Source organism: Lissotriton vulgaris, chromosome 2_1 (genome assembly GCF_964263255.1).
Source record: "Lissotriton vulgaris chromosome 2_1, aLisVul1.2, whole genome shotgun sequence".
NCBI classification, from domain to species: Eukaryota; Metazoa; Chordata; class Amphibia; order Caudata; family Salamandridae; genus Lissotriton; species Lissotriton vulgaris.
The window spans coordinates 430,843,575-430,870,553 of NC_141687.1; the positions used below are offsets into that span (position 1 = coordinate 430,843,575).

At 46.9% G+C, this 26,979-nt stretch overlaps 1 protein-coding gene across 2 annotated transcripts in view; it reads right to left on the reverse strand.

The window, feature by feature from the left end:
* LOC147730521 (gamma-crystallin B-like) overlaps window positions 1–21,669 on the reverse strand; it is a 62,723-nt gene extending 41,054 nt beyond the window's left edge. For both annotated transcript variants that reach the window (XM_086958568.1, XM_086958567.1), the window contains exons 1-2: window positions 21,600–21,669; window positions 2,653–2,895 (exon numbers count right to left, since the gene is read on the reverse strand). In XM_086958568.1, the coding sequence (XP_086814694.1) occupies window positions 2,653–2,895; window positions 21,600–21,608 (252 nt within the window). In that variant the 5' untranslated portion in view covers window positions 21,609–21,669. The remainder of the gene's footprint in view (window positions 1–2,652; window positions 2,896–21,599) is intronic.
* Between the last annotated feature and the right edge of the window lie 5,310 nt (window positions 21,670–26,979).

The following is a 26,979-nucleotide window of genomic DNA, read 5'->3' on the forward strand; positions in this document are numbered from 1 at the left end:
AAGGAGTGAATTCGTCATGTTAACTAGCGAGTTCATTACGTATTCAGAGACTTTGTTTTCGAACATGGGTTCCATTTTGTTTGTGACTCCATTTTGTGTTGCCATCACGTAGGCCCGTGGGCCCGTGGAGGTAACCGAATGAACGAAGTTGCATGAGCTTCACTGTTCATACACTTATTAACTACGCCTTTTCTTGACTTTAAGGTGCATTGTAAGAAACTGACCTCGCTAAGCCAATTTCCTTGGTTGATTGTTGTCTGAGATTGTGAACCAAGGTTCAGTACATCGTTACCTTTTAGGTTCCTTACACATGCTTTATCTTGCTCGTTATCTGTCATTGTTTCCTTTCCTATGCTCTTTCATTACATGCATTGTGCTTTCAATTATGGGTTTGTCCGGCTTGTGGAGATTGGATTTGGGACATTCCTAATAATTAACTTGTGGATTGGGGCAATGTAAACTGAGAGTTTTGGCTATGTGATACTTTGTTTGAGAGTGTACCCCATTGGTTAGAATTTTACGCAGTGGGTGTATGTTCTAAATGTGAATATGGTGTATAAAAGGAGATGTCTTGCTCTACGAATTTGAGCAGTCTCCTGAAATACTACCATGCTGTATTTTTAGGATCACTGTTACTAGCTGCAGCTAATAAATTTGGTCTCTGACGCCACCCAGAAGTATTCCGTGTCTCTGTATACCAAGACAGGTGAATCCGAAGACTTTGGCCGTGCCCCTGGCGCCGCTGGGTTTAGAAACACGGTTCTTCACTCCAAACGAACATGCCAAAAATTGCAGAAGAACTGGCTCTGCAAACGATCACCGGACAGCTAAACAGCTCACAAGAATGCCACCCACAGACACCATCAACTCATCAGAGCCGCCAAGAGGACATCCTTCAAGAACCGCCTAGATAACAACGCACACAACAGCAAAGAGCTCTTCAACATTGTTAAGGAACTCTCCAACCCCAGCTTCAACACCAAGGACATCCCGCCTTCCCAAGACCTGTGCGACTCACTGGCCACCTTCTTCCACCGCAAGATCGCCGACATCTACAGCAGCTTCAGCACCACGACAACCCCGAAAACCACCACCCCCATGACCACCACCCGCACCAACCGCCTTTTCTCCTGGACCAGCGTCAATGACGAGGACACCAGCAAGATCATGAACACCATCCACTCCGGATCACCGTTAGACCCATGCCCTCACCACATCTTCAGCAAAGCCAGCACAGCCATCGCACCCCATTTCCAGGGAGTAATCAACATCTCCTTCGAGACAGCAATCTTCTCGGAGAGCTGGAAGCATGCCAAGATCAGCGCCTTACTCAAGAAATCCAAGGCGGACTCCAAGGACCTCAAGATCTTCCGACCCATCTCCCTGCTTCCTTTCCCAGCAAACAGCAGCCCTCATCCTCCTGGACCTGTCAGCCGCCATGAACACAGTATGCCACTCACACTACAAACGCACTAACACAACGCCGGACTCCAAGAAAAGGCCCTGGACTGGGCCACATCCTTCCTCTCCGGCAGAACTCAGAGCGTCCGTCTCACCCCATTCTGCTCCATGGCCACCGAGATCATCTGCGGAGTACCCCAGGGCTCATCCCTCAGCCCAACGCCATTCAACATCTACATGGCACCCCTTGCGACGCTATTCAAAATCTACATGGCACCCCTCGCCCACGTCGCCCGACAGCACGACCTCAACATCATCTCCTACGCTGACGACACCCAGCTGATCATCTCCCTCACCAAAGACCCGCACACCGCCATAACCACAAAGGAATGAAGGATGTCGCCGAATGGATGAAAAGCAGCCGACTGAAGCTGAACTCAGGCAAGACGGAGGTCCTCATCCTCGGCCCCACTCCCTCAGCCTGGGAAGACTGCTGCTGGCCGACAACACTGGGAACAGCACCAACACCCACTGAACTTGCACCTAGGGGTCATCCCCGACGCCATCCTCTCCATGACTAAGCAGGTCAACGCCGACTCCTCATCCTGCTTCAACACCCTACGAATGCTCTGCAGGATCTTCAAGTGGATCCCCACAGAAACGAGAAAAACAGTCACCCAGGCCCTCGTCACCAGCAGGCTGGAGTACGGAAACGCCCTCTACGCAGGAACGTCGGCCAAGCTCCTGAGACGGCTGCAATGCATCCAGAACGCCTCGGCACGTCTGATCCTCGACATCCCCCACCGCAGCCATATCACACCCCACCTGAGAGACCTGCACTGGCTCCCCGTCAACAAGAGGGTAACCTTCAAGCTCCTCCTCCACGCGCACAAAGCTCTCCACAACACCAGCCCAGCATACCTCAACAGACGACTCAGCTTCTACACACCCACCCCCCAGCTCCGCTCCGCCGGCCTCGCCTTCGCCACAGTCCCTCGCATCCGAAAAACGACCGCCGGCGGCAGAACCTTCTCCCACCTCACCGCCAAGACCTGGACCACCCTCCCCACCATTCTACGGCAGGCCCAAGACTTACTGGCCTTCAGAAGACTCCTCAAGACCTGGCTCTTCGATCAGTAGCAGCAACCCCCCTCACCTCACACTACATACCCTACCGGATATGTAGTGTGCTTTATAAATGGCTTGATTGATTGATTTTTTGTCAGAACAAAAGGAAAAACCAAATCCTACCTGTGGAATCAAGCGGCAAGACCTGATGGAGTCCCCGAGGCCCATCCAGTGCTGGCAGTCAGGATACTCGCCTCTTTTCACAAAGTACTGGTGGCCCGTGTAGTTGGGTCGCTCGTAGACCATCCAGTTCCCGTTCTCCACCCGGATGGAGTTGCAGCGGTTGAAGTAGGACTGTAGTTCAGATGAGTCTGTGCTGGACTCATAGGAGTGCCCTTGGAAGTTCCTGTCCTCATAGAAGACTATCTGAAAGCAACACAAAACATTATGTCAGAACAGTGCTTTACCGACTTGCATTAGCAAATTGATGTGCAGTGGGTGCGAACAGAGCATGCATAGGGACAGTTCATCAGAGAGCATTGAACACATTGGAGGATTAACTATCACTGTATGGCGTGGCCTAGCAGATTGTATCGACATTATTCCTCAAATGTGTTGGAACCCTTCTGGCCTTATTCTAAGTGCCAAAGATATACCGATACAGGCGCAAATAGGAATACACCCACTTGTGTTTGCTAACAAGATTATTTTCCCACATGAAATGTATTGCAAATTCAGCAAATTTGTAGAACCGAGGAATGCTGTATTAACACTGTGGAATCCTATTAGCACGAAAATCTCATTAAAGGTGGCTAAAACCCATAATGACGTGGTACTTATATACCAGGTAATTACACACTCTGAAGAAAAAGTTTACCAGGTGTGAAGTTACTGACAACAATTGTCGTGCACTCGTAAGGAATATAAATCATGGCACCAAATGAGCCATCTGAGAATTGGTTAATACATTTGAGTGCAAGATTTACTACCATTAATCAACTCTCTACAATAATGTTTGTAGGATGGTTTATTAAGTAAGAAATATGACATGTTTTCACTGGTTAAAACTCTAGGATGCTATGTCACTGACATTTATTTCTTTACTTTGTTAAGATGCTTTTATATAGGGCCTTCTTGTCACCTCTGTGTCACTTTCCATAGTTGAATGTGTCCTGTTTTACTAAGACAGGGCATTGCTATCAGAATAGGAAGCAGGATCTGACTGCAAATCAAAAGCGGCACGTGGAAAAACTATGTTGCTTATTTGCTTTATGACTCCAATCGAGTGTAACGAATCCTGGAGGGCCCCACTGCAAAGCATTAAAAGGGAGCGCCCCTAGCCCCACATTATGGGCTCGATTCACAGAAATAACTTAAGACAAAATTCTAAACTTACTACCATTTTGGTATTCACAGAAGGCACTTACTCATTTTGGTATTCACAGAAGGCACATACTCATTTCAGTATTCACAGAAGTTAGGAGTCCTGACTTTAAGATTCCTAAATGCCTTCGGTCAATACCGAAAGTCTTAAAGTTAGAATTTTTCTCAGTTTAGGAGTAGTAAAGTTAGGACTCGTAACTTCTGTGAATACGGAAATGAGTAAGTGCCTTCTGTGAATACCAAAATGAGTAAGTGCCTCTTGTGAATACCAAAATCGTAGTAAGTTTAGGATTATGTCTTAAGTTAGTTCTGTGAATCGGGCCCTATGTCTCTCTGGGCCTGCTAGAAATCATATATTTAAAAAACAAATTCTAAACCAGTAACCTTAAATTATATAGCTTATTATTTCTTTGCTCACTTCACAGACAAACTCGGAATTTTTAAACCTTCAAAATGCTTGGACAGCAGCACCTCTGGTGATAAATATTATCTATATTAAAAAAATGTGACCCAATAAAAAGCAAGGGGCAGTACCCTCCTGTTGAAGGTCAATGGTTTCAGAGACCAGGAGAGGATCAGCAACACATTGAGTAAAAACAAGGAGAATTGCCGTGTGATGGCCACAAACCCTTATTTCTCCAAATGTGGCACTGATACTGCAAGAAGAAGGCTCTAAGGCTGGGTTCTGGACAGGGCCGGACTGGGAACCAGAACCGGCCCAGGCAAAGTGCTCGGCCGGCCCCCCTCCCCTCTCCGGGAGGAGAGGGGAGGGGGGGGGGGGGAGAGGTGCGACCGCGCTCTGTGACAGGGCCGATTTTCGGCCGTTTTTGTAACGGGCCGTTTTTGCAGCATAACGGCCCTGTAACAAAAATGGCCCCAGGGGCCCAAAACCGGCCCCCAACCATGCGGCCCACCGGGGAATTGCCCGGTGCCCTCAATGGCCAGTCCGGGCCTGGTTCTGGAGTTCGAGGAGGCACAGGAGGGGAACACAGTCTGTGAGGCACCTGTCCTGCCCACATCATGGTGCAGAATGGCAGCCGCGGCCCGTGGAGGGAATTGCGGTGGGGCAGAGAGGCGGGGCGGGGGAGGGGCAGGGTGGGGGGTGCTAAAAACCGGCATATGGATAATTGGAGGTAAGTAAACAATTTAATAAATAAAACGAACTTCGTAGCGTGCCCTGCATTGCAAAATGTGATGCAGCGCACGCTACGAAATTCGTTTTATTAATTACATTGTTTACCTCCAATTATCCATATTCCGGTTTTTAGCACCCCCTACCCTGCCCCTCCCCCGCCCTGCCTCTCTGCCCCACCGCAACTCCCTCCACGGGCCGCGGCTGCAGAATGGTTCACCCACTGTGAATGAGGATGGGCTGCTTCAGGGCTTCCTCATCAACTGACAGAAGATTTAGTATAGGATTTTTAGGTTTAGCAGATGGGCAGACAGCAGTTTACCAAACAAAACTCTTAATACAGCTCTATGTTGCTTTTCTCTTGCAATCTCCAAGACTGACTCCAAGTGACAAGCAGGTAGGGGCCACCTAATTGCAACATGGGGCCTACCCATATAGCCAACCTAGTCCACCTCAAAGGGACAGGTGCTTAATTTGCAAAAATAAAATAAATAAATATAAGCGCAGGTACCCAAAACATTTTCCTAGGAGCTCACCCCTCACTTCCCCATCCTATGTAACCCACTTTCACTGCTAACGCCAACCACTGCTTCTATGGACAATGCTCAAAAACAGATTCCTTCAAGAGAATACTGAGCTGGAGTCTCATTTTTAAAAATACAGTCAAATAGTAAATTTTACTGTCCAATGTTTGCTTAAATATTCTATAAAGTCATTGTAGCTGAAAAGGCAGTCTGAAAGGACACTCATGAAATAGTTCAGTACTTTTGTGGCATGGTTTCAAAGCTTGTTGGGTCCTTGCTCATGAAGTGTTGACGTTTCCATAGGTGTGGAAGGTTGGTGTTGCCATGTCGATACAGCTTGAGGCAAGGGGACAGTTGTAGTTATTCAGTAATGGTTGTGGTTGGGTCACTGGTCCTGGTGTGTACTGTACACTGTAATACAGTCCTACCATGACTACATGACATCGGTGTCCGGGGACCAGCACTCAAATGGATAACCTCCTTCCTCACAGGGAGAACCCAGTGGATAAGACTGCCTCCTTATTCCTCCGAACACAAGAATGTCAAATGTGGAGTCCAACAGGGATCATCACCCAGTCCCACCTCATTCAAAATATAGAAGACACCGCTTTCAAACATCATCAGATCACACAGAACTACCTTCATCTCTGACTCGGACATGGTTCATCCTATCCCTCTCAGATGATACCACCTCAACCAAAACCAATTTCAACAACTGCATGACTAACGTGGGAGACTGGGTGAGAAGAAGCTGCCTAAAGCTCAACACCAACAACCCAGAGTTGCTATTATTCGGGAACAAGAGCTCACCCTGGCACTCCTGCTGGTGGCCATCGGAGCTAGGCCACACACCAGTGCCAACGAACCACACAGGAAACCTGGGAATCATCCTAGATGACAAACTTATCATGTCATCACAGGTCAGTGCAGTATCATCCTCACACTTCTTCATCCTACATATGCTACTCAAGATCTTCAAATGGCTCTACCAGAACATTAGACACACCCTCAAACAAGCTCTCATCATGTGAAGATTGGATTATGGCAACACACTGTATGGAGGAAAATCCACTCACCCCCCCACAGGCTCCAGACAACCTAGAACTCCGTCTGCAGACTCATCCTTGACCTTCCACGACACACCCACATCACACCACACCTCAGAGAGTTCCATTGGCTCCTAGTACAGCCTCTTCAAACTCCTTACACATATCACAACACCGGTCCCTCATAACCGAAACACCATCTGAACTTCCACCAACCTACCAGACCACTCCAATCTGCAGCACTCTCCCTAGCACAAATTGACCACATCCCCCAAAGTAGAGCTAGAGGCTGCTCATTCTCAAATATCGCAGCCAAATATATGACGTTATGATGCATGCAATTACAACGCATGCTTTTACAACATAGTCTTTACATCGCAACTACCATTACATTGCGTGATTTTACAACATTTTTTTTAAAAACTACCATTACAACTCATTCCATTACAATGCATACCATTCCAATGCATACCAATACAACGCATAATACTTTTAGGGCAACAGTAAGGTAAGTGTTGGAATAGTCTAGGGGTTAAAATTACTGTTCCCACTCCAGTGAGTGCAACAGTAGGGAAAGTGTTGGATAGTGTAGGGGTAATAATTACTGTTCCCATGTACACCAAAACCCATAACCAAATAATACAAAAAAATCTCCATTACTTACCTTATAATGCATTGTAATAGCATGCGTTGTAATGGTATGCGTTGTATTGGCATGCGTTGTCATGGCATGCGTTGTAATGGCATGCATTGTAATGGCATGTGATGTAAAGGCATTTGCATTGTAACAGTTGCATTGTAAAGGTTGCTCGTTGTAATTACTGCATTGTAATGGATGTTTACCTTCGCAGCCAAGTCCTGGAATGGACTCCAGTATCACATAAGGGTCTCAACCCCAATCCTCTAATTCCAGAAAAAGCTCAAGACCTGGCTCTTCTGATCTACTTCAAGGAACCGCCAGAGCCAGGTTGTTCAGCCTGACCCCTGAATCAGATCCCCATACCACAGCACTGGGAAACCCTCACAGGTGATAAGCCATGTTGAAAAAATCCTCTTAACATATCAATCATAAGTAACATAATAGACATGGATAGCGGCATGGCATCCATCTCCTGACCCCCACCTCTCAACAAGAGGCACTGCATGATGTCTGGATGTGGATGTATATTCACTTCACAGGGAGCATTTGGGTAAACAGAAAACATGGCCAGCTTGTACAGAAGACACTTACAAAATACCTTCTTATCACAGAACCATGCAGTGTTCAGTTGAGAAAGTGTAAGAGTCTGTGTCATCTGTTTTGGCAGACTTTGAATGGAATATGTTAGGAATCAACCAGGCCACTTGTTCCATAATGTTGACCAGAATATAGGTCATCTAGTGCATGCAATGTATAAAGAGAATCTCTCTTTTGAGGGACTCCCTTACTATACTCCTTGAGATTGGGTGCTGCATTTATCCTCACCCCCTTGAGGGTTCAAACGCCGCGTCATTGGAACAAGCCTTCATTTGGCTTCCTGTTCCTGACTGGTTCCACGCCCCTTTTTAGAGCCCTTGATTTGCCTGTTTGATTCCCTCCGGACGCAAGACTATTGCAACATTATTTCTCTCTGGACTTGACACTCTTGCTACCTAGTGTTCCTGAATGCCACATTTTTTCACAACGCCAAATGCGAGAAAACTGGATACTTTGTTTTCCTGCCAACTAACGCGGACTGTGGCTACTTTGTTTCAAACCGCTGACTGTTGCTACATGTTTCAAGCTGCAGGCTTTTGCTACGTTTTTTCAAGACAACTGACGCCAGTCAACACAGAATCCCTGTAACACAAGCTCTTTTCCCAGCCGTGTTTGTTTATTTTTGGCAGATCTCATTCAGTCCTTCGGTTGGCTGGCACCCATTCTGAATGCAGTCAGACCTCAATACCCCGGAGCCCCAATCAAGTCTCTCCTCTATGCACATGCTCCAGATTCCTTTTTTAGGTCTCGGCTAGAAACGCGCAAAGCGCGTTCTCGCCAGAGAACTATTGGCGGGGTCTCAGCCGTCTCAGAACGACGAAGGGAGACAAGACCTGGCCGCGCGCAGCGTTTCCCCATAGGATAACGTTGTGCGCGCGGCCAGGTCTTGTCTCCACAGCATGGCATGGCAGACCGGATTGCGACGCGCGCCTCTCTGGAATGCAGGGGGAGTCTGCATACCAGAGTGCGGGGCTGATAACACACACTACAGAATGTCAGGTAATCGACTCTGCTGCAGGCGGCTTCAAGTGTCGCCTACGCCCATGGGTGTAATCACACTACTAATGAATAAAAGCGCTGTAAAAAATGCCTAAACATATTTAGATAATGAGCCACTAAGTGCCTACGATGTTGTACTTTGTTACAGTCAGTATTGTCACACATGTCCTATAACGTGAGCCCATATCTAAAGCGCCCCTCGCTCCAGACAGCCCATGTAAATCCCAGGGCGGCTCCTGCAGGAAGGGGGTCCTAATCCCGGCCCCCAGACACTTTCTTCTTTAACCGCCGTGTTTGTGGTGTCTGCCCCCACCTTACCAGCTTCAGATTTCACAGGAGAGGCCCGGGTGTCAGCTGGTTCCTGCTTCGCCACTTCACCTCCGAAAGAGTTAACTGGAGGTGGGAGGGGCCAGGTTTGGGGAAAAAAAGGAGCGTGGCCAGTTGTGAGTCACTCACTCACCTTTCTTCGTTGGCTGCCGCTCACCTTTGCTGGAGCTCACTTGCCTGAGATCACACACGAAGACTGAGACGTGCTATTTGGATTGTCTCTGTCAGACAGAAAGGATTTGACGAACCGTCGCACTTGGACAAGTGTTGGATCTGAACACGAACCCGATGCAATCACGTGGAAGGCGGCGACACTAGCCTCTCCTCAGGTATTTATATTTTTAAATTCGTTCTTTTTTATTTTTTATTTACAAGACGCCTTGTGAGAAGCGAGCGCGGTTTAAGGTAATCGAGTTGGTGTAAAGTACCGTCGTTCTGGAAATAACATTGAAAACATCTTTCTAGAAGAGCCTCGCCGACTGGAGGGCGCAGGGACCGGACTGTGTTTTGATTTTTTTATTATTTTGGCAGCAAGCGCTTTGCCTAAAGTTTTGTCAGAATATCTTCACAGGATCAGCGTGGTTTTGTATTGCGCCTAGAGTGCGTGCTTGCAGAACGCCACGCTGTGACAAAATAAGCAGAACTCAAAAGCTCACATGGTTTCACTATAAATGAGTCACCGCGACAACGAGAGCCGGTGACCTGAAACATTCCGAGGGTGACAGAGCGCCGATCAGGTGGGTGTGGTTTGTGTATTATTTCTGGGGTGCAATAAGGGACGTTAGAGTATTGAGAACACCACCGTGCATCTTTTCTTGGGTGAAAGTCCTGCAGGTGGCTGTATGGGGTACCAGGGATCGCAAGGAACGACTCTTCTGATAGTCATTGGCCGTGGTGGTGAGGGTGGGGTTTGAGTGTCCATTAGTGCAACAGGTGCAGTAATACCGCGACCCAGAGGCCTGAGGGCTCCGACTGAACCCTGAGTATTGATCTATCTTATGGTTCAAATAGCAGCCAGGGGGACATTTCCTCTCTTGCACCAGGGCCCATGACACCCGGCCACACCCCCAGCTGCAGGGCGGTCTGTCCTGTGTTGGTAACTGCAGGGTGGTGTGTAGCGGGCTACAGGAGATATCTCTGTTTTGGGGTGTAACCTCCTAACAGCATGCACTGCAGTTGACTGTGGTGTGTAGATAATTCGGGGGTAATGTCTGTTTGGAGTACCAGTGGCTTCAAGGTGGTGGTGCTGTGTGCACGAGAAACAGAGGCTTCAAGGTGGTGGTGCAGTGTACACGAGGACCTGTGGCTTCAAGGTGGTGGTGCTTTGTGCACAAGGACCAGTTGATTCAAGGTGGAGGTGCTGTGTGCGCGAGGACCAGATGCTTCATGGTGGTGGTGCTGTGTGCACGAGAACCAGTTTTTCAAGGTGGTGGTGCTGTGTGCGCGAGGACCAGATGCTTCATGGTGGTGGTGCTGTGTGCATGAGAACCAGTGCCTTCAAGGTGGCGGTGCTGTGTGCACGCGAACCAGAGACTTAAAGGTGGTGGTGCTGTGTGCACGTGGAATGGTGGCTTCAAGGTGGTGGTGCTGTGCGCACGATGAACGGTGGCTTAAAGGGTGGTGATGTGAGAGTGGCTGGAGCTTGTTAATGTGAGAGTGGCTGGATCTTGGGAATGCGAGAGTGCCTAGAGCCTGGTGATGTGAGAGTGCCTACAGCCTGGTGATGTGAGAGTGCCTACAGCCTGGTGATGTGAGAGTGCCTACAGCCTAGTGATGTGAGAGTGCCTAGAGCCTGGTGATGTGAGAGTGCTTGGAGCCTGGTGATGTGAGACTGCTTTGAGCCTGATGAATTGAGACTGCTTGGAGCCTGGAAATGTTACAGTACTTGGAGCCTGGTGTTGTGAGAGTACTTGGAGCCTGGTGATGTGAGAGTGTTTAAAGGGTGGTGATGTGAGAGTGCTTGGAGCCTGGTAATGTGAGAGTGCTTGGAGCCTGGTAATGTGAGAGTGCTTAGAGCCAGGTGATATGAGAGTGCCTTGGCCCTGTGTATGTGTACTTGCTTAGTGTATTTGCCTTTGTGCTTCTTGCCTCTGCACTTATACTTCTTAATTGGGTTTCTATGCCTACTGTATTTGCCCTCATGCCTCTTGTTTATGTTGTTATGCCCCTTGTGTACATGCCTTTGTGCTACCTTTCTGTGAACGTATGCATATTGATTGTGTTTCCATGTCTCCTGTATTAGCCCTTATGTCTGTTGTTTGTACCGTTATGCTTCTTGAATGTATCTTTATGTGTGTTGTATTTAAGGTTGTGCTTCATGTCTGTTGACTTATGGCTTACCATTGTGTCTGCATGCCTCTTATTTGTACACTAATGCCACTGGCTTTTCACTTATGGCTCACCATTGGCCCTCATGCCACCACAACATCACTATGCGCTACCAAAATGCTTATAAGTACAACAGTAACTTACAATATTATTATTATATAATATTATTGCCAACATTGCTTCATCTTGCAAATCATCTTCATATACCAATACAGACTTTGCTAAAAATGTAATGCAACACATTGTCATATACAATGCCAATAACTCAAACTTTAATGCTGCGAGAACTATTGCATTACAAATGCTTGTTTTAATAGTGCTTTTTGGAGTGTTGACTTCCCCTAAACCTCCTGATTCCTTAGTATCCTCAAGGCTGCTTATTTCTGCTGACTAGAAGATTATTTTTTGTACATCTATAGAAGGTCTACTCCAATACTACGCCTCATTGAACTTGAACAATGTCACGCGTTGGTAAAGAATTATTTACCAGCCCCTTGATCTAGAGTGCTGTCATCTCTACGAAATCTCTACAACACCCAGGGGGATACATAACTGATAAGAGGAATCACTGTTTATACAGGACATGCACTGAAACAGTTCTAATTCTCTGGTAGAAGACTGCCTCCTCCTGTGAATGGCACCTACATAGCTGTCAAGGATTCATATCGCTAGGTGTGACATTTTTATGATTTCTATGTAATTATGATTGTCATTTCAACAACTAGGAGTGACACTTTCCCGCAAGCAAAATCAAACACTGAAGATGAGCTAAACATATAATTATCAGAAATTACACCCATTTGAGGATTTCTAGGTAGATCTTAAAACTAGTGCAAAGCACCGGAAATGGAAGGGCAATAACCTAGCCATTGTAACCTGATCGGTCAGCTGCCACAGACATTCAGCATTGGGCAAGCCTCAGGGGAGTGACGCTGAGGCACATAGGTTGCAGCCAGTCAGGGCACTGTTAGCATCTCAAACATGTATATCAACAAGACTAAGGAACGAGCAAGAGAAAGATTTTGGCAAGATAGTTTTATTCATCCAATTAGTAATCTACAGCCCTAAAATAACAAAAGTAAAAAGTACTTGCAAAATGTAACTAGCACCTATGCCCACTTTCAGCAACAAGTTAAACTGGAACGAAAGGAGAAGAGCTATGAATGTGGCCCGAGGGGCAGAGTTTTAGAACACAAGTTTCACAATACCACATGAAGAAAAAAAAGCATAAGTCAATGGCCAATGTACTTCCGGGTCAGACTGCCGAGTTGAAGTGGAAATGCACACAAACATAGACATCATCTTGGAATGGAAAAGTTTTCAGATTTGTTCTGTTAAAATTAACCTAATCCAAACTGTTCCAATGAACCGCTCTCAATATAAAATCAGCACTTTAATGATTTAAATGTAGCACTTATTCTGTGACGTTCTGTTCGGGGCTGGGCAAAACATGAATGTATATACTTAAAAAACGTAACTGGGGGTTTCCTTTCAGAGCTTCCAAACATATTTTAATGGTTTAAATGTAGCAGTTATTCTTTATTCTTGGAAGTAGTGTTCAGGGCTAACAAAACATGAGTGCATATACTTATGACTTCTGCCCTTTCAGAAGCTCAGCTCTACCAGAGCATGAAGACGCAAGGATACGTGAGGACGCGTGGGTATTCAGCAAAATAAACGCAACGCTGCAAGGGAACTGCAGCCAAAACATGTACAGGAATCCGACGGCATAATACACGGCAGAAAGAGTTTGATGAGCGATGCTGTTAGTACAAGCACCACTGTAAGTATAGGTTGTTCCCGCCAAGCCAAAAAGAAATGAATGTATTCTTGTCCTACATACCTGTGTAAAAACAGAGCTCCCATTACCTCCTCGTCCGTCTTCCTCGCCACAGTAATCACCCATGAGCCTCTGGCTCCCAGAGAAACTCCAAGCATAAATCTTTCGCTCTAGTCTCCCTCTCCCTCCTCCAAGATGGCCCCCAGTGGCTACAGCCAATCCCAAAAAGGGATACAGAAACCACAAAACGACCTGTTCTTTTTTTCTGCACTACTCCGAGTGCTGTCTCTCTGGTGTACAGGTGAGTGGGGCTGGGGTCTTGCTTGAGCAGCCCCTTGTGGCCTTTGGTATTACGTCAGGGGGAAGTAGTGTTTTTTGTACTATCTTGTTGTTTTTTGGACCTCGCTCTGGGTGGGGGCACCTGGGGTCCTGCTGTGCGGGCCGTATCGGGTTTTGCTCTCTTTCCTGGCCTTGCGTCCTGCTAAGGGGACATGGCGCGGCCGGGTGCGCTTGTTCAAGGGGCCAGAGGTTCCCTTTCCCTCCCGCTTACTTGCTGCCGCATCAGGGAATTCGAGGGCGGCAGTGGACGCGCCTTCGAGTGTGTGAATGCCTCTGATGTTTGATGTGGCTTCCACACGCTGGGGTTTCCATGCCGTTTTTGGCAGTATCCGTGCGGGTCTTCCTGCGCTCATATGCTCTTTGGGGGCGTGTGTTAGGTGGTTTGTATGGTTGCCTAGCAACCTCAGGATCTTTTTTTATCGGGCGTGTTGGTTTTCTCCTTTGCCTGTGTTTTGTTCACTTGTGTCTGGAGGTCATGGAGCGTTGTTCTTCTGTCATACCTGCTCTTGGTTCCTTGGCAGAAGCTTCTGGTTTAGGGGTGACGATTCCTTCTATGGAATTATTACAACAAATGTTTAATTCAGCTGTGGCTGCTGCATTACAGGGTCAGGGGCCAGTTCCTGCGGACAAGAGGGCCAGATGTGTTGACGCTCCTGCTCTTGATTCAGTCGCAGAGGAGGATTTTAACATGAAGGGTCGCTTTGTGCAGGGGGCCAATCTTAAGTTGGTCCTTGGACACATTCGCAAAAATTTGGTGTTTCCTGATTCTGTGGCCCCTCTAGAGGATGATTTATTCTCTCAGTATCAGCGTCCTGAGCCTGAGTCTTTGCTCATTCATTCTTCAGTGTTGAAGGTTTTGGAGACAGAATGGAAGTATGTGGACAAGGTATCTTTCCCGCATTTTCTGTATAATTGTGATTTTCCCGTGAAGTTTCCTTCCTCGGTCAAGGTGGATTCCTTGATGGGCAGTATGTCCTCTCATGGGGCGGTTGTTTCTGAGGATTCCTCTCCTGCTGACCCTGTAGATCGTAAGGTGGATGGTGAGGTATAGCGCACTTTTGCAGCGGCTGATTTCTCCATCGGGCTGGCGGAGTTGTTGGACCAAGGGGAAGATGTCTCTTCTACTCTGGCGATGATGGAACAACAGGTTCAGCTGCTGTATGATGTTTCTTCTGATTTGTTGGGGGCAGCTGCTTCTGCTGCTGGGTCTTCTATCGCTGCAAGAAGGCAGTTGTGACTCCGGTCATGGAAGGCTGATGCTACGCAGAATGGTCTACTGATGAAGATCCCATTCTCTGGTGTGAAACTGTTTGGCTCTCGATTTGGAGGATATGGTAAAGAAGACAGTGGAAGGCCGTAGGCTTCTGGCTCCTGAGCGTTCTGGCCGCTTCCGGGCTTTTGGTTCCCAGAGGGCTTTTGGTCCTTGGCGGAGGGGCCGTGTTGGTCAGCCCTTTCGTCGAAGGGGGTGTGGCCGGTGTGCTCCTTCCTTTGACCCCGGTTCTCAGGTGCTTCTACCTCCTCTGCTACCGCTTTAAAATCCTGACGGGATCGCTCCTGGAGTGGGTCCGGTTAGGGGTCGCCTCACTTGCTTCATGGACTCTTGGCGCGAGCCTGTGTCAGATCAGTGGGTGCTACAGGTGGTGTCCGAAGGTGTGCATCTTGGATTTACCCTGAATGCCCCAGACTGTTTCAGGTCCACTCCATGTCCCAGGGACGCTCTAAAGTGGGTGGCTCTTTTGGAGGTTGTCGAGTCCCTTGTTGTGAAGAAGGCCGTGATTCCCGTGCCCGAAGGTCAATTGGGGTTGGGGGTTTATTCCATCTTCTTCCTGGTGTCAATACGCACAGGGGATCTCGTGTTCACCCGGATTCTCAGAGGTTTCTCCGTTTCTGCATCCTGGGTCGTCACTATCAGTTGCAGGTGTTGCCTTTTGGCCTCTGCTCTTCACCCAGGGTTTTTACTAAGGTTATGGCTCCTCTTGTTGGCCATTTACATGGGGAGGGCATTAGTGTTTTTCCTTATCTGGACGATATTTTGATTTCTGCTTCTTCTCTTTTTAAGGCGGGGTTACATGTCCGGAGGGTGTGCCATGTCCTGAAGCATCACGGATTCCTGGTGAATGTTCCGAAGTCCTCCCTGGTTCCTATGCAGGAATTGACTTTCATTGGGACTCTGTTCAAGACTCAGTTGGGAATGGTGTACCTGCCCCCTGCTCGGATTCTGTCCCTGATGTCTGCTGTGCGGTCCCTGTTGTCGGGACCTTCTCGTCCTGTGTGCCTGTGATTGAGGGTTCAGGGGCTGATGTCTGCATCATTGTTGGCCGTACCATGGGCTCGCCTTCACATGTATCCAGTGGTGTCCCACGTTTTGTTGCATTGGGACCCCTGTTCCCTAGATATGAGCGTTTTGATCCCTATGTCCGCGGATGTTCGGGTGGTCCTGGATTGGTGGTTGGACGAGGGTTATCTGTCCAGGGGCCGCCCATTTCTGGTTGTACCCAGGACCGGTGACTGGGTGTGAGTATTTGATTGGTTCAGATGCTCCGTCCATCACCACCCCCCTTTGTACCGCTTTGTTCGCCATAAGTTGGCAGGGTATGCTCAGACATGAGTCCCTTGCTCACTTTGCGTTACACCCTGCAACATTACTACTGTGGAGATTAGGGGGGTCAGAGCTGGGAAAGGGGAAAGAACTTTGAAGAGAGAGGAAAGGAAGGGACACGATATCAGGAATAATGGTAATGATAAAGGAGCCTTCATGGGAAGTGTTGTAATTCATAATACTAATTTCTTGCCAGCTACAGCGCTAATGTGTTTTGAGTGGCAGTTCTTATTCATTAAAAAAGCAAACATAAATGGATATTTAGCTGCGCAAAGCTGCATATAACTCAGCTAACAAGACGCCACGTATGCATACTCTGTTACTGGGCCAGCCACACTTTTGCTGCCATGTGGGTGGTGTAAGATGTTGAGTCTCACTGGTTTAGGTCTTTTGTTTGTAATCTCCACAGTGAGATATTGCAAAGAGGAAGAGTTTTTTGAGGTAATCAATTTCTATTTTAAAGTTCGCCTTGTCAAGATTTGCAACCTTCCACTAGCTTTTTTTCTGTCCTGTAAAGGGCGCATGATTTTGTATTTTAGTGGTAAGTGGGGAAAATAATCAGAATCAGGCAATGTGGCAGCCGGCACTGCTTGCATGTGGTGGAGCATGTGGTGGAGCAGGCAATGAGAGGGGCAGCGGGGGGAGGGGAAGTTGGTGGATCACATTTTTTAATTTTAAAGAAGCGCATTCACCTTGTCGCCGGGTCCTGCATTTACGATCCCCTCCGTCTCGTACTCCAGCTAGGCTACCTGACCAAGCACAACACTGCAATGCAGCATTGTGATTGGTATGCACCCAGTCTCCCCAGTCTCCCTTGACCAATCAAAACACTGCAATGCAGCATTGTGTTTGGTCTGAGTGCCACAGTTTGGCACTCAGCCAGGGACTGGGTTCCTGGGCATGTTCTCCATGCAGGCTGTAATGCAGCCTGCATGGAGAACAAGGAAAATGCGCATACCTGTTTTGGGTGGCCTGAGAGGGTCGACCAAACAGTCATTGCACACTCAGGAGGGTTCTACCACTCTTCCCCTACTCTGCAGCCCACCCCTCACGCTAAGCTCCAACAGCATGTTTTACTGCTGCAAGGCAGTGGGGAGACGCTCCTCTGCCTTAGCAGAGGAGCAGCCCCTGATCAGGCAGCCATAAGTGCAATTTTTCAGGATCAGGATGGTAGCTTTCATGGGATCCATAGGATATGGAATTACTAAGTTGAAAAGTTGATTTTTCGGAAGTTGTCCAGGCACATTGGTCTTTTGTTGTGCTTAGGATACCTAACTGTGAAGACTGTGGTAGCAGGATGTGTTGTGGGGTCTGCAACTTCAGCGTATTCAAGTGAGTTAGCTGGTTTGAGGTAGTATGCATGGAGGAATTCTCTGAAGCATTGGTGTTCATATGCATGTTGTGATCTTCAGCAGTAAGTGGATCGATTGAGGTGTAATAGGGTTGGGGGCTTAGGAGAGCAGTCCATGGGAGGATAGAGTTTGTGAAATAGAAATGGAGAGCTTGGTTTGACGACTTTGTATGATCTTATGCTGGCGAGATAACTTAAATTTGATGTCAAGCAGTTTACCTATGGGACTAGACAAGAGATTTGTGCTCTTTTTGGAAGTAAGAGGCAATACTGAAATATAACAGGAGTGGCCATATTATCTGAAGTGAATAAAGCCTATGCGTGATTGAGTCCTTCTGTGGAGAGTCAATTTGTTTTGGTGTAGCTTGACCTGACTGGGAGCTTGCACGCGCATAGGGTGGCTGTATCCAATGGTAGTGGTGGCTACTGGATGGCTGTTGCATTAGTCATTTGATCTGTGTTAGAAGTAGCTTTTTAACAGGTTATCATCCATATTACCATGATTTATGCTGTCTGCATTAATTTCCCAAGAGTTTGTGGGTGATAATGAGAAGAAGCGTGAATGAGGGTTATTTGGTGTTGTCATAATCAGTTGACAGAGGAGGTAACTATCAGTGCTAACATTGCTTGCCATAGTGGAAACTGATAGGGCCTTCAGGATATCAAACAATGCGGTGGAAGTGTGGACTTTGACACCCCTGTTGGCTTATGACCTTTAAACTTTCATACAAGATGTTGTGTGGCTCATATAATGGTTATGGCAACCTGAGATAGTACGTTCTATGCACATATGTCTTTGAGACTATAAAGAAAAAAACATTGCATAAGTCCAGGAATAATATCATTTGTAAAAAAGAAAAAAAAAAAGAAATGTAGGTCAATTTTAATGGAGCACATTCGGAGACTATGATGTATGCCTTGATTATAGTTCCTTCCAAGCTTTCATAAGACAGTTAAGAACAGGGTGTCTGAGGTGTTGTTATACGCATCCTGGAGTCTGATCTGACAACAAACTCTCTATGTTTTGTGCTCGTTGGCCAAAATATGACCACAAAAACATGTTTAGGAAACCGACCTTGAGATAATCATTCAGTACGGGGCCATGGAAATACTTAGACTTGTGGTATCACTTAGCACAACGACAAATGAAGTAGTAAGATATATTTACAAATGTGTTATTTATATAGCCAAAACCTAGACAAAAACCATCTAAGCATTGTACAAGGTCAAATCAAAGATACAATCAACATCTGATGGGAGGGGTAGCTGGTTTTTGGACTGTTAATGCATTATAATTAAGGTTCCCGGTTGTATGGTGTTTATTTTTTTGACATTTCCGTCTGTATTTATCCATATTTATGTTTTGCTAATTTTATCTGTAATTATCTATATTTGTTTCAGGATTTATAGAAAAATGAAGCTGAAATGCTATCCTTCCAGGTTTCAATGCTGTGAACACCCGCAGAAGATAAATCAATGCACTTATAAGAAAATATGCAAAATTCAATATCAACCTTGTGCATATCTATTGCTGTTAAAGCTTCTTTAATAAACATACTTTCTTTTTTAACCACCAAACCTATCAATCCACACAGCTATTGGCCAGGCAGTCATGACAGACAGCATTAGAATTACTAAAAAGGCAACCAGATTTCCGTTTTTATCCACATTTAAAAATAATTATAGGCATGAAAATTAATGTTTTCTGTCTGTACATATCTGTAAAAATCTGTAAAAATGGAAAAGAGGGAACCTTAATCATAATGTAGTGTACTTTAAAGTGTTATTACACTAAATGGTGTTAGAAATGAAGTCTCTAGTTGGCAGAGGTGTGCACCCTGTCAAAGTAGAGACCACCACTCTAGGGTAAGCCATATGCACACTAAAAGATAACGTGTGCTCAGCCTCTGGTAGCTTGGCACAGAGCAGACTGGCTTCCCTAAAGAGGCAATGAGTAAAATATTTCCCCCTCACAATGTTTCACAATGTTTCAGACCTTTCAACCCTACCCAGTTCACCAGGGTACCCTGCCATCTTACCCTTTCATTCATAGTTTGTTCCAGTTTTCACCAATGATGGCAATGTTTGAAGTCTCACATGCATTGGAGGGAATTTACCCTATGTTGTTCTACCATTATTTGACAATTGATGCCCTGATATTCTCACTGGTGGGGGGACAATTAACAAATGTGCAGTAGCGGCTGGCACAGTTCGAGGGTGGCAGGGTAGAGGGTAGGGGGGATAAGGGGATTATTAAAAAAAGAAAAAACATACCTTACCACTGCCTGTCTCTGTCGTCTCTCCTCGGGAATGAAACCGGAAGCAGGCAGCCAGGTTGCCATGACCAGTCACAATGCTGCAACGCATTGTTGTAATTGGTTTGAGCGTCATGATTTTGGTGCTCAGCCAGAGACTGGGGGCCTGGACATGTTCTCCATGCAGGCTGTAATGTAGCATGCATGGAGAACATGCGAAGTGCGCGTGAGCGGGCCGGCCAAACAGACATTGCGCACTTAGGAGAGTGCTACCACTGCTCAACTCTGAGCAGAGCAGCCCACCCCACAAACCTGCCGCAGCACGACAAAATAAAATAATAATAATATTACTTTAATATCATTTAATTTTCCTTTCTTTCACTGCTTCAAAGCAGTGGTGTTACTCTTCTCCACCTTAGCGGAGGAGCTCCCACTGCAAATGTGCACCCTGAATCCTTTTTGCAGGTACCTATTTATTCCAGGGTGATATCTCCCCTCCAGCTACTGATGTATCGTTTGTTCTCTGATTATAAGCTGTTGCTGTTGATATTAAAATTTTAAAAAGTTACAAAATGCATGTAGTGTACTCTAAAGAAGTGTATCTTCAGCTCTTTCCTAAGCTGGTACAAGTGTGTGGTAGTCTGATCGATATTGAGGATATTGTACCAGATCTTAGGTGCACAGATGGAGACGGCCTGTTGCCTTGTCACATTAAGTGCCCACAGTTTGCATTAGTAAGACCTCACATTTTTCACATTTAATACAAGACTAACTTGAGGCTGGGATAGATTTAACAGCACTAATCACATTCATGTTCACTATCACATCTACGGATGCAAAATCAACGTTAGTGTAAAGTAAGCAATATATTTTGAATTCCAAATCTGAGCAAAATCGTATTTATTGCAAAATCCTATTTAGGCATAAAATCACATTTAGGTGCAAAGTCACTACTGGGGCAACATCAGCAGAAAAACGTTTAGAAGCACAAAATTCGATTAAAAGCAAAACAAAGTTAGGTGCAAAATGATTGGTGCAGAACCAACAGGCGTCGGTAAGCACTTGAAGGGCACAAATTTTCCTCCATTGCTGCGGTTTGTAACCCAGACAGGTTACAAACCACTGATGCATTTCCTTATAGAACACACAGAAAGAGGTCAACTATTCTATGCTGCCTCATAGCCCTACCCTCTCCCCCACACTCAAGCCTGTCCACGTCCTTGTGCTTCATAAGGAATTGCAATGTTTCAATGAAGAGTCACATTATAATTTTAATGCATTGTTGACATTTCCTCCTCACACAACCTGCTACTTTAATAAGTGAAGGCTTGGCAAGGGTGAAAATCCTTCTAAAGATCGCGCCCCACATGTCCAAACTCAATTTTAGATTCACAAATATTTGATTTTTGTGAAAATTCAGAGGTAAACCTCTCCTACGTCAAGAATATGTCACACCTGCCCACAAATGTGAATTGGGCCCTCACTCTCTGAACCTCTACCCAGGAGCTATATCTTGGCAGACAGAGGAATAGTCAAAGATTAAAAAATATTTCGCCTTCAATAGGACTACAAATATACTGATTACAACGATCTACTTTGTACAGCTATCCTTTTCGAGACTGAGCCTGCTTAGCTGTCAGATACGTGTCCTGGAATAGTAGAGGGCTAGAGAAAACATATACAATATTATTTATATAACCCACTGTCGCAAAGAGGTTAGTTAAAATACCTCTTTAACCGGATGGATTTCAATCGTGAAGCCAAGGCAAGCTCGTGTAGAAAAAAAGATAACATCAACAAGAGTTAGTGGCATTAGGATTACTGCATTACCTTTCCCATGGTGAGGTGGTGGTGGTTGCCCAGCTGCTGTGCTACGGTACCGAGCGCTGGTTGTTCTACTGTATTTATCCAGGTCAGCAGCACACGTGCAGTTTGCATAACAAAGTCTGATTTAAATAGAACCTACTTAGGTAAGCAACTTTCGCAGCTCTCCTCTCTCCCAAACCTCCATCGACGCATAGTGCACAGATAAACAAATGAAATCAAACAAATAAAAGCACGCGCTGCTGCAGTTTCACTGGGGTCCCCATCATCCTGCATGTTCTGTGTTTGGCTGAGAGCGATCACCATTCATTGCTAAATGTCCGTGCTTTGCTGAGGCATTTGAGGCCTGGCTCTGACTGATACGTCACCCACCTCTCAAAGGTTAAAATTCACAAAGCAAGTGGGTTTATGACAGACGTGTGTTTCACGGTGGGACTGAGGCTCAAGTACACGAGTGAAAAGAAAGGTTTACGTTGTAGTAACGTACCTTTATTTTGTTTCAGTTTATAAAAAATGCTTAGATTATCTTTGTCAGTGTGTGTTCTTTGGGGCACATCTGTGTATGCGTACAAGAAAACGTGCACAGTGCATTGGTCACTGTTCACTTGTATGAAATAAACTCCTGACGCAGGACCTGATATACATTTTTCGGATTTATATTTCGCTGGACGGGATATACATCATCGTATTGAAAGAAGGAGCAACCTGTCCCCCGAAATCTAAATCAGGCCAAAAGGCATCAAGTAGACCACATAGACTAAGGGGAGGAAGATCACTTACCAAGCAGATTGCTGTGACCTAGGTCCTGATCAAGAACTTACTTTACTCTGTTGATCAGTATGTCAGGAAATAAAGGGGCAGAGTTGATATTGTCCTTCTTATTGGCTTGAAATAGCTGTGCTTGCAGTTAGTGGGCACATTTTCTAATAATGAGATGCTCACTGTTAGACCTGGCATCCTTGGCGTGGGTTTGCCGTGTATTTTTGCCTTTGCCTCCTGTGTTTTTTCTGTGTTTCTGACTTCGTTTTTGCTGATCTAGATGCTTTGGGCACTTTGCCACTGCTGTTCAGTGCCAAAGTGCAAGGGCTCCCTCTGTAAATTGTTGTCATGGATTATTGTTTCCATAATTGGCTTATTTGGTTTACTGTTCAGTCCCTATCACAGTGCACTGTGTGAGACCAAGGCCTATAAACCAAATGCTACTAGTGGGCTTGCAGCACTGATTGTGCCATCCACACAAGCAGCCCTGCAAAAGGGTCTCAGATGTGCCATTGCAGTGTCTGTGTACAGTTCAGTACTGCCATGTCGACCTGGCAAGGGCACCCTCTTGCCAGGCCCTAACCTTCCCTTTTCTTGCATGTGAGTCACCCCTAAGGTAGGCCCAAGTTACCCCAGTGGGTAGGGTGCAGAGTATGTGAAAGGTAGGACATGCCCTTATGTGTGTGGCAGGTCCTGATAGTGAAATACTGCCAATTTTGTTTTTCCCCATTGAAAGGCTATCTATCTAATAGGATAGAATGGGAGTTTATTTACAACATCTTATAAATATAACTTTCCATGGGGACAAGATGGGAAGGTAAACTTTAGTATGCCTGAACTCAGATGTAAAGATGCATCTCTTAGTGAGGATGATTTTTAGATCGAGCTAATATATCCCGCAGGGATTAATAGCTTGAGGATATAGTAGGGGAAACAAACTCTTGAACAAGGGCGGATTACGTCTAGTTCATGTGGTGCACTCGTGTGAGACGCTCACGCACAAACCCATCAGCCTCGCTCCCATTTGCTCCCGAGCCAGGCATCTAAAGCTTCCCCAGCGCGCGCTCGGCCTCACTTCTCCTCACACACCATCAGCCATAAACACCATCTGCCTCGTGTAAGACTTCAGAGGAATCCATCTCACAACAGCCCATGCCCATCCCCCTCCCCCACTACAGAGCGTGTCTCACGGCTGTGCTTTCACTTTCACGGCCGCGAGGCCATGTCTCTTTCATGGCCAATGCTTGTTTTGTGAGTACTTGTGAAGCGGATTGTACTTCTCCGGTGGTTTACACGGGTTGAGTGCTTTGGAGATTTAAAAGTTTCCTTCATCTATTCAGCCTAACGACGGTTTTATGACATTAAAAAAAAGTGAACTTGTACCTTAAGAAAGTGTTGGAAGTAGGCTGGGACTTTATGCATTTTCACTTCTTTCTTTTAATAGTGTTTCGGTTTTGCCACTGAAAGTTAAAGTAGCGTTAATAAAACTTTGAGCAATAACGTGCTATGGTTGGAGCTCCAGACCATATTAACATTGTGAAGAACCTTTTATTCGTTCGCGCTGCTAGTCTGCCCCCTGCTGGGGAGCCGCTTATTTGCATGCTCATTCTCCTGTGAGGTGGATTGTAGGCGTGGGTGAGGAGTTTGAAGGTGACTCTCTTCTTGATGGGGAGCCAGGGGAGGTCTCCAAGATGATGGGACATGTGTTTGTGATGCGGTGTCCCAAGCATGAGTCTGGCTGCTGCGTTCTGGATGGTTTGGAGTTTGTGTAGAAGGGTTCTGTTGATTCCAGCTTATAGTGCTTTACCCTAGTCTAGTCTGCTGGTTATGAGTGCATTGTGGGAAAAGGTAGGGCTAGGACCTTTCTCAAGATTTGCCCGGCGCTAACCGCCCTTGTACCATTCAAATTTACCAAGCAATGAGGCAGGCGCCGGAGACCAGAAGGCAGGAAACAGAAGTTTTATTCCGACGGAGCAGAACACATCAGATCAGACAACAAGGTATCATCTCGAGGTGCTCTAACAGCCTCTCGGAGGCCTGGCCTCTTATACACTGGTTTATGGCATGTGACCTTTCTTTATTATAATCAGAACATTGTGAAGCCCGGAAAAAGACATCCCCGCAATCCTCGTGTCAATCCCACCCCCATATACCTTCACAATAGAGGTCCTCAACCTACTGATAAGAGGAGGGGGTCATCACGCAGCTGAGTGTTCTGCCGAGTCTTAGGATGTGTGCACCTGATCATATCACAGGGGGTGGGGAGGCCTGGATCAATAGAGGGTCCTTTGAAGGAGAGCGACCTCATACAATAAGGGGCAGTAAATGATATCTCCCGGTTTAGGCGATGGCTTCGGACCTGTGTGGACAGCTGGACACGGGGTGAGGGGTCATCAAAGGAGTGGTATTCATGCCTCGTGGACAATCCAGTGCGGAGGGAAGGTTGGTCAACAGAGGGGCATTCATCGGAGGAGAGGAGGTGTTGGTCAGGCGCTGGCGTGACTCCCAAGGACAGGGTCATGCAGAAGGGTTATGTTCATGGGGGGAGGGAGGGGGAGCCAGGGTGCGCGGAGGATGCTTGCTGGGTCAGAGGGGCGCGCTGGCGATCGATCGTGGACAGGGAGACCATGATGCCTAAAATGGTGATCGTGCACGTTGTACGTGGGTGACAAGTGGGCGCAGATAATGTTTAGCTCACAAACTAGAATTCCACAGTCCTCCCTTTTAACATATCTCGCCAACTTGTCAGTTTGGATTTATCCCCATAAGGCCACGTATTTCCACTTCATAGAGGGGACTCATGTGCTCATTTCGGAAGTCCAAAGTCTTTGGGCACATACAGTTGGAAACAAGGCCGCACAAAGATGGTAGACATTGGATACCTAAGCAACACCCACATAAGATCACAACAGGTATCAGCACGAAGGAAAACAACCTCCAACCCCAGTTCCTCAAAGTGTCCCAAAACCAGCTCCCAAGCGACCATCCTTCCTGCTCCTGGTGAACCTCCGAGGAGAGTCTGTGGAGGTGTTCAATGGCTTTGTAGACTGAAGGCGAGTTGTCTGGCACGTAGGTGCAGCAGCTAGATCCGATGATGCGGCATGCTCCTCCTCGGTCGGCTAGGACCACATCCAGGACATGGCGATTTTGAAGGGTCACAAGGCGGACCGCCTGAAGCTCCGCAGTGTTGTTGGCGAGGATGCCAGCCGTGATGTTGATCGTTGTTTCTACTGCCTGGGTCAGGTGTCGGATAGCGCGGCTGTTTGCCATTGGGCCCCACAGAGGAACAAGTCCCTTTGCTGCATCTAGGAACTGTGCTCCGGTGGAGTCGGTTTGTCCAATGTCATCTGCACGCCTCTGCCGGTGATGGTTGGCAGGGGCTACATATGTGGGTGGAAGAACGAAGGCAATGTAACATGCGCCCTTCCAACCTCTCGAGAGCCAGGTGTAAGCTTTGGTGCCACACACAAAGTACATATTCGGAGAAGCAACAAAGGAAGGGGGGTCAACTGAGTCCAATGTTCTGGTGATTCGGCAGGCACTGTGACCCACCAGCTGCGTTCCATGGCATTCGAGACACACAAGACCTGTGACATTGATAACAGACAGGGCCACAGTCAGAGTAGCGGTAGTTTGTTTTTGCAGATGAGAGAAGGTGGTCCTGGCTGGGTTGTGGAGCACCTGTACTTCGACTCGTTCTTTGGCAGGAATGTCTTTAAGGAAGGTGGCGCCCGTAAGCGCTGGGCACAGAGCAACAGAGGTTTTTTCGGCTTTGTTCAGCCAGAACCCAGAGTAGAAGTGCGACACTGTCCGGCTGGAGGTGGCGTTGTCCTTGTGGCTCTCTTGCATGAGGATCAGCCAGGCGAGGCAGGAGCCGTGAACTGAGAAAGGAGAAGGGATGAAGGGGATGGAGTGTCCTGTAGCATGCGGGAGCAACCCGCAGATCCAGCAGTTCGTAGCATTTGCAGCAAGGTTGTGTTGGTGCAACAGTTGCACGAAGGAATTGTTCCAAAATTCCCTGCGCCTTTCTCGGAGCTGAGGCGACAGAGAGATTAGGTGATGCTCTTTCAGGGGTGTCGGTCGTGCAGTAGGCAGCAATGCCTCATGAGCCGGTGTGCTTTCCTCCAGAATCCAGAAGGAGGTCATGAGGAGGAGGCAGAAGAGGAAGACAATGAAGAGTGTGATTGTCTTTGATTTGTGCAAGTTGTCAGTCTTTGGATTTCTATACTGGGTATTTCCTGTTGCTTCCATCATCTTCTTATCTGGCGCTTCCATCATCTTCTTATCTGGCGCTTCCATCACCTTCAAGGGGGCTCGGTAGCGGGCAGAACCACAGACTTCGTTTAGCTTCTCTCCCGGTAACCCTTGATTGTGTTTAGGTTACCGTTCTGAGATTTTAACTTAGTCCGTGGCCTACTTAGCCGAAACTCCCTCCTTTCGACGCAGGAAATACCCTTCTCTGGATGGCACAGTGGGATCAGAGAATTTTGCAAGTTCGAGTGCCTCAGTATCGGGATAACAGTCCAATATCGGTCGGTCTTTGCTCAGGAGCTCTTCTTGGGCGCTGACGTTTTCTGTCGTGGTTAGGTTTGCAGAGACCTTCCGGCAATGATGCGCGTGCAGCCAG